General features: G+C 39.6%; 1 protein-coding gene and 1 non-coding gene across 2 annotated transcripts; one reads left to right on the forward strand and one right to left on the reverse strand.

Moving 5' to 3' along the window:
- Positions 1 to 732: 732 nt before the first annotated feature.
- Positions 733 to 805, reverse strand: trnar-acg. Its single transcript has one exon. It is a non-coding gene; the product is annotated as a tRNA-Arg (tRNA).
- A 381-nt stretch (positions 806 to 1186) lies between these two features.
- Positions 1187 to 7390, forward strand: ccdc3b (coiled-coil domain containing 3b). Its single transcript, XM_037252791.1, has 3 exons — positions 1187 to 1759; positions 5044 to 5218; positions 6301 to 7390. The coding sequence occupies exons 1-3, from the start codon at positions 1425 to 1427 to the stop codon at positions 6592 to 6594; spliced, it is 804 nt and encodes a 267-aa protein (XP_037108686.1). The 5' UTR covers positions 1187 to 1424; the 3' UTR covers positions 6595 to 7390.
- The last annotated feature ends 856 nt before the right edge of the window (positions 7391 to 8246 follow it).

The following is an 8246-nucleotide window of genomic DNA, read 5'->3' on the forward strand; positions in this document are numbered from 1 at the left end:
TAGAAAACAATAAAGCACTTCAAAATATTAATAAAAGTGTAATATTGCAACGGTCGTTCACCTAAAGCACCACTTTAATAACTTTGCATATTGAAGAAAATTGAGTTGTACATCCAATTTAAAGACATGGAGAAAAGACGCGTGATCAGCATGTGACATTATGAACCAAAGAAAATTGCATATACCCGTTACATTATAACTGCTTCCATCTCATTTGCTACATATTTGATCAGGATCTTCGCTATGATCAGGTTTTCTTTCAATTATTCGAATGCAAGTCTAACTTATTTCTTCACTGCAAAAAATGTGATTCCACCTTACACCTACCTTATGTAGGATTCTGGCAGACAATAAAAAATAAATCAGGACCGGGCTGCATTCGAATCAAGACGAGAAAAAGAATGGACAATGCTTCCACCTATAGGACAGATATTGAATTGCTTGGGCTCCATTTTAGATTACATCGAACGCATGAGACGTGCAGCAATTTGTGATCTTAGTAAATGTGCCTCCTTGCAAGCGAGTTCTTTAAGTAAAGAAAAGTTGACTTAAAAATTACTTAATTACAATTTTATTTCCAAGCGAAACAATTGAAGTTCTTTCAGTTATTTTAACTCTTCGCTTTTATATTATAAGTTTGCTATTCACCAGTACGGTTTTGGTTAAAATTGTTTCGTTACCGACATTCTTTAAATGTAAAAAGGCAAAAGAAAGCAAAAGAAAACAAAAATTCGAGCCAGCCAGGAGTCGAACCTAGAATCTTCTGATCCGTAGTCAGACGCGTTATCCATTGCGCCACTGGCCCGTTGAAATGTGTCAGCACAAACTTACAATATAAAGGTGAAGCCGTGTTCCATCGTGAACGCTGACATCAAATGACATCATCCGATCGTTTCTTTTAGGAAGTTGGCCAGTGTACGATAAAGTCACTCAAAATGTATTGAATAGAAATAAACCTAGTATCAAAACCTTTGTCACAAGAGGGTGCCATTGACAACTCCAGTTCACTGACTGAGTCGTTTAGTTTAGTGTACAACTGTATTCATTTTAAAATGTCATTCAGTCTTCTAGCATACGTTTGAGATTCAATTTGTATTGAAATCAATATAATAAAAGTCCCACGCAATGGTGTGTGTGCACTGGTTTTCTTTGCTCCGCCTAAACTTGTGTTAGAAGGGATTCTGTTGCTGCAGATTAGAGGAGGCTGATCCTCCTCCTTCAAAATTACAGGTATCACTTCTGCAGGCGGGAGACTGCAGAAGCACAACAGTGGAGTTAACGCTTGTTTTATTTTCCCCTCCACGTACAAACCACTTGGATGAATCGTTGAAATAGATTATGTCCACAGCGTGAGCGCACTGCCCTTCCCCTGCAACTTCCATCAATCACCAGTTCACTCCACTTCGCAAAGTTCGCGTGGGACCATGTGGATTATCGTGGTTTTTCTCCTGACTGCAGCCGATGGGTGCCAGCTGCCCCACGACTGGAGACCCCAGACGGAGGCGTGCCGTGCCGAGCTGGCCGAGATCATCGTGTTCGCAAAGGTGCTGGGTCTGCACAAGGAGCCGTACAACTATCTGCCGTGGCAGAGCCACACCGATCTGCTCTACTTCGCCGAGATCGAGCTGCTGTGTGACCAGGCGTGGGGAAGCATGCTGGAGGTCCCCGCGGGCTCCAGGTTTAACATCACCGGCCTGGGCTACTTCTCCTGCTTCTCCTACAGTGTCACCCCAAACAACAATTATTACTTCTTCCTAAAGTGAGTAATCCCCCCCTTCTCCGTAATTGCTGAGGTGCTGACTGACTGACCAAGTCCATCACATATGATGTAAAATGCACATATCTACATCAGGGGTGAGCAAAGTATGGCTGGCGGGCAACATATGACACGCACCAATCTTCAATCCTGCCCAATAATCATTTACATAAAAGTCCTGTAATATATTATAAATATTTTAAGTAATATACGTTAAAGAATTAAGAACTTGGAGAACTGTAGTCCCTTGTAGTGGTCCATCAATTTAAAAATATAAGTAATAAGACATATGTAATAGATCATAAGTATTGCTCTCAAGTTCACATTTTTCCCCAGTTTGCTTGAAAATGATCTTTGACCCGTGTTGCGTTCACATATTCTCCCAGTGTAGAGTCTCTTTGGATTCATTCCAAATGACAAAAATATGCAAGTTAGAGTTCATTGAAGACTGGCCAACTAAGTTTCCTCCTCAACTGTTTAACTGCAGACACTTTCCCTTTGCCACAGTTCTGTAATCATAAGACACAACAGTTCTGGGAGAATGTCCTTTGGACAGAGTTTTTGGCGAGTCATATCAGCTCATTGTTTACAGATGAAAAATGAAGCTTGAGAAAAAAACAACACTGTCCCTACTGTGAAACATGGAAGACGCTCAATAATGTTTGGGGGTTGCTTTACTTCATGTGGCTCGGGGTGTCCTGAATATGTGCAGGATGCAATGAAATCTCAAGACTAGCGGAGCATTCTGGACTGAAATATGCTCCCCTGTGTCAGACAGCTTTCTCTCAGCTGCAGGTCATGCATCTTACAATGGGATAATGACCCAAAACACACAACTAAAAACATGCAAGAATGACTAAGAACAAAAAATTGGATCATTCTGAAGAGCTAAATCATGTTGAAATTATGTGGAGGGAGCTGAAACATGCAAGTTGGAGAGGAAAATTCATACTAATGACAATAGTGAGGTTTTCTTTCCACCATTCTGCCTGAAATTACAGCTACTAAGTGACACTGCCTGTTTTTATTTCTATGTGGGAGATTGGGTAATTTGAAGTGCTCATTTATTTGTTCAAGGGTTTTATGCAAGTGGAGTTTAATTGGGGCAGAGTGTCTATTAGAGCGCTGGTCACTATTTGAGGAAGTTTGGTATATCAATCACGATGAAAATGAGACATCTGCTCGGCGCAACACAGACTGTAGCCAAATATTGGAACTGGAGGAGACTCTCACTAAGAATATCTGAAGAATGTTGTGGTATTCAGTCCAAACATTAAAAAGTTCTAGTTGGTGGTAAATATATTCAAGTAATCTTCAAAATGAGCTGTAATGTATTTCTTTGAATTGAGTTTTCAATTCTATTCTACAACAACTCTTCAGATGTGTACCATAAAGACGAGAAATAATTCTCAAAGGACTTAATCAGTAAAGAAACCTAAACAGAGCCCACCTCCTGTTAAATCTTTGCATGCATGCCGATGTAATTATAGAAACAATCAGGATATCAAAAGTTTGATAAAGCCCACAATTTGTGGACCCGGCGCTGATGAGAGCCTCTACTTAGTGATAGGGAGCATGTGCTAACCATCACTAACAGATGTTACCAATTATATATTTTTTTTACATACATAGATGAGATGTCTTATATTGAGGTGAGTGTGCATGTGTGTGTGTGCGTGCATGCATGTGTGTGTGCGTGTGTGTGTTGGAAAGCATTCCTGGTCTGTAATGTTTTGCAGTCCCACATGAGGGTCTGCACAAAGCCAACAACAGCATTACTTTTCTATATAATGCATCTTACAGACAGACGTGTGTGAAAACTTAAAATACTTTTGTCACCATTTATCAGGGATAACAATTCCATTTTGTGAGCAGAACCTCACAACAGTGAATAACATGCTCATGTAAATTATTGTTTCTTATTCTTTTTTTTTTTAAATAAAATAAAAATAACTATTAGATTTTGCCAGAAAACAGACAAAGAGCCTCCTAGGTTGTGGAATACCATTCTTTAGTCTAATCAGAATGTCAAGTTGTATCAGATTGGCAGGAGGAGAATGAAAAGAACAGCAAGTGATCCAAAGCATACCACATCATGCTTCAAAATCAATGATCATGACAGATGTATGGCTGCTACGGAACGGCGAAACTCGCGTTTATTGATGATGTGACTGCTGACAAAAGTAACAGATGAAGCTCGAGCTGTTCCCTCTGCTCAGTGGGTGGTTACGTAAGAAGATTGATACCACTTGTTTGGGACAATAGTTAGAAATTGAGTCACTTTGTTAAACATTAAATTGGGATCATCTTAACTTGAAACAAAGAAAGCTTTGTCTCAACCTAGAAGTGCAAATGAGGACAAAACAGCATTAAAATGTAATTTAAAAAATATATTTTTGTACTAGCATTCGAGTGTCTGTTCCCACTACTACGGAATTGTCCAAAATGTCTAGTAAAAAAATTCAATGGAAACTAAAAAGTCTTTACCAACTCAAAGAGGTGAGTTTCAATATTTCAGTCGAATTAATCAATGTGTCTTTACGCTAACATTTGAATTTATGCCAACATAGACTAAGAGAAGAGTTTCAGCTTCAAAAAATGATTAAAAATTCAATTTAATATATACAAACAATGGAAAGGCGTGACTCCTTATTTCATGAGCCAACAAAGACAAAGAGGTAAAGTTCTCATTCTCATCATGGTCTCCAGTCATTTCCTGTCCAATAAAACCACAGAGAGATAAAAATAGTCAATCAATCACGGGCAAAAAGTTCCCAGGACAGGGCGAACGAGCCGAAGTCTAGAGAAGAATGCAACTGGCAATCTCGCATGGGATTTTAAAATGAGACAGAGTGAGTGTGCTGTCTGGTTCTCATGTGCACTGTAAAAACATTAGCCTATATGTTACCCCTTCAAGATTCTGTCCGAAAAATAACAAACACAGCTCATACGGATGGGAAACACTGACATGATGCCAGACCAAAAATGCTGACGAGGCATTTTTGGGTACCGTGCATGCTGCGTTTGTGTGTAACCAATGCTGTGAAGTCATTTCTCCACATCTAACCTTTAACCTTTTCAACACACACATGCGCCAACTCTGTCACTTGTACACCAAACTTTTGATGTCCTCCCGGGGAGGCGGGATGGACTCCAGATGTCCGTACTCCCTCGCACGTCACGTGGTGCGATACGTTAATCACACTCATGAGAATCTGCTTCGGTCAGAGAGAGTTGAAAAGTGGCCGTGTGTTTTACAAAATATATTTTCTTATCTTGCCATGCAGGATGGATGAAAACTACAATATGGTGCCCCATGGAGTGAACTTTCAGGATGCCATTTTCCCAGACACGGCAGACAACCATCGAATGTTTGCTAGCCTGTTCCAGTTTGCCAATTGCACACCTGGAACTCAAGTCCACAGCTACACACCCGAGTGGGAGGCTCAGGAAGATAGCAGGGTACGTAGAATATTCTGATTCAGCACATTGGTTGGAGGGAACAAAATGCAAGAAGCCACAATTGCTTGGATTAATTTGGGGGCAAAGATTCACGATTATATCCTTTTGTTTGAAGATGAAAATCGCTGTAAGTTTAACCAAAATCTGGGAAACAGACATTTTCTGAGGTTTGGCTAGACAAAAGATGCCACAATATTTTAGTGTGGAAAAATCCACATGAAAAAAACATAAAACGAGTCATTCTTGCAACCAAGGAATTGGGAAAGATTTGAAATCTGTTCTTCATGTATTTTGCATTTTGTTGGGTTATTTGTTGTGTATTAATAGTTTCCACTGACTCACCACCGTTTTTTCCCTTTGGCACAATCCCACTCATTTTGGTCTTCTGTCTGTTTCCAATCATTTGACTTCCCATGAAAACAACTTGTACCACGGGAAAAGTGTATTATAAACACGGTTTGCATTTCCGTTCATAGATTTGGGGTTGGACAGGGCCTGTGATTGCAATTACAAAGTGATATTTAGATATCTACTGTGGTTTCTTAAATTATGCTCTGGATTATATTTCCTGCTTGCCTCGGGATGTACCTCTAAAACAAAACGACATGAGGACTGAAATCCAATTGAGACTGTTTGTTTTTAAAGTTGTGCTTTCGCATACCATGACTGTCCACCTTTACGTTATAAAGTTTCATCGCCTTTTCGCATCCCAAGTAATGCCACATGGTGTGTGGCCACAGTTATATTGGAGGAAATGTAACCACGAGTGATGTGGCCCAGCAGCCAGCGGCGTATTTTCAACATTTCCTCCAAACTTTCAGCAGTTGTTATTTAAGGGCAGGCGCTTGACATGCTGGCCCACATGGAAGCATTAGCATCCACAGAGGAAATCCACACTCAGGCAGAAAATCTATATCGTCTGAAGCATCTGGAGGTCTTTTTTTTTTTTTTTAGTACTTTACAAAAAGGTCTGGCCTGTTCAATGGACGGTTGTCTGAAAATAAAACCACACTGCCTTCTATGTCTTTCAGTGGTGCTTGTTTTGTTTTTATTTACTGACCTCCATTTTGGTTTTTCTGCAGTTGTTGTGTTCCACGGTGCAGAAGGCTCTATTCGAGGAGGAGGAGAAAGTGAGCACGCTCTCAGAGAAGGTGCGCTTGCTGGAGAAGGCCAACGGCCATCTTAGGGAGAAGGTGAAGACTATGAAACGTCTTCTGCGCCAGGCCCAACGCGAGACGGCCAAGGAGCAACAAACGCTCAACTTCAAGCAGCTGTATGAGTCCAAGACTTCCCGGACACACCCACATCAGGACACCGCCCAGGACCGGAAGGAGCCTCCCCTCAAGAGGGTGCTGTCAAAAAGGTTAAAGAAGTAAAACTAACTTGAATGTAATCTGGCTAAAGCTGATGCAGCTTTCATTACATTATCCATTTTCATCTGCTTATTCTTTTAAAAAAAAATCTCTGATTTAAGCGCTTCATGGACAAACAACTTCAGCTCATGTGTCCACTATGAAAAACTCAGATATCGGAAAAAGTCTTAAAATATTTCAAATGAGCAATGACATTATGTATAATTTCCACACACACCCAAAGAGCCACATATGATGGTGAGAGCAGTGTTGAAATTTTTTTTTTTGACTGCATCATCCAAACTATTAGTCAGAGTGGCATCACATAAAATCAAGAGCTTCTGATGTGCAGTGACAAATTCAAGTTTGGAAATACTGTCAAACGTGTTTACTCAAGTAAGTGCATTTGGTCATGACTGTATGCTGGTCATGCAAATTAGTTGTATTGTTGAATAGAAAAACCAAAGTTGTGATGTTTGGAAGTATACGTTGAGAGGAGCCCATGTGACGCTTTGTTTTCTTTTATTACTTATTTTATTTTTGAAACTATTTATATTGAAAACATATAAGGAAGCATTTGTACCTTTTTGTACTCAACTATATCGTGGCCATTTTGTTTTTTGAAAAGTGCTGAGCACTTATTAATTTGAAACAGTGGTCAAAGATCTGCTTTTTTTTCCAAGTCACAAATTACAGTTTGTCATTTAAAATGTATATTTTTCTTTTCAATTTTGTTTTGTGCTTGGCTTTTTCCGCCAGCATAATTATTTGAGCACCCTGCTTTGAATGTTAAAATGAATAAATCAGCTTTAACATCACACCCCATGTTGTTTTTCCATTCATCTACATTTCCCACACGCCCAGTGCGTTCAACTATTAAGAAATATTTAGCTTTATGTCATGAACATGACATGAATAAATTAACAAACTTGGGTCCAGATTGTGCACAGCTGTAAAAGCACACTCATATGTAATAAAAGTGTCATCCTACTAAAAGAAAATGTTTGCAAATAAGTTTAGACTGAAGTTCTACGCTCTCACAACACAGCAGCTTATTTCCTCATCTCGACTTTCTTTACGATTTATCATAGCTGCATTATCATCTGTAAACTTTGCGTAATTGAGTGCCGCAAAAAGAGTAACGGCCTCAAGGAGAACCGTGTTAAAAAGGGTCATAAATTCCAAATGAACATTTAAATGGATTTCATAACTTCATTCCTAAAATGACTTTTGGCACGAGCATTGTGTCAGCACTGCTAAAATGGAAGACTTTCAAATTTATGGTTCGAATCTAAAGGGAAAAAGTATCCGTCATGGCGCCTAAACCTCTGCCGAGGAACGACAGATATTGACAAATTATTTTCTTCTATGCTAATATTTCCAAACGCTGTGTAATGAACTGTTTAGCACCTCATTGGGAGAAGCTTTATCTGCCATCTTGTGTCTACACACACCCACAAACAAACAAACATAGCTTGTCGGGTGAAAACAACTGTCTCAAACAACCTGAAGGTAAGTAGGCCTTACTTTGACCTCCTCCATTAAAAATGTTTTCCACTTCAGGTTCTGTGCACATGCACATGACCTATTGAGATTTCCAGCATGATTTTGAAGACATTTGACGTGAAGCAAATGGCTTCCTTATGCCGCTGTTTTGTCCGACTGAGAGTTTGAAG

The sequence above is a fragment of the Syngnathus acus genome, chromosome 5, assembly GCF_901709675.1.
Source record: "Syngnathus acus chromosome 5, fSynAcu1.2, whole genome shotgun sequence".
NCBI classification, from domain to species: Eukaryota; Metazoa; Chordata; class Actinopteri; order Syngnathiformes; family Syngnathidae; genus Syngnathus; species Syngnathus acus.

Bases quoted from the DNA above. Each gene is read 5' to 3' on its own strand.
- ccdc3b (XM_037252791.1), top strand. From the start codon at position 1,425: ATGTGGATTATCGTGGTTTTTCTCCTGACTGCAGCCGATGGGTGCCAG. The intron at 1,760-5,043 runs GTGAGTAATCCC...CTTGCCATGCAG, and splicing joins AATTATTACTTCTTCCTAAA to GATGGATGAAAACTACAATA. The intron at 5,219-6,300 runs GTACGTAGAATA...GTTTTTCTGCAG, and splicing joins AGGCTCAGGAAGATAGCAGG to TTGTTGTGTTCCACGGTGCA.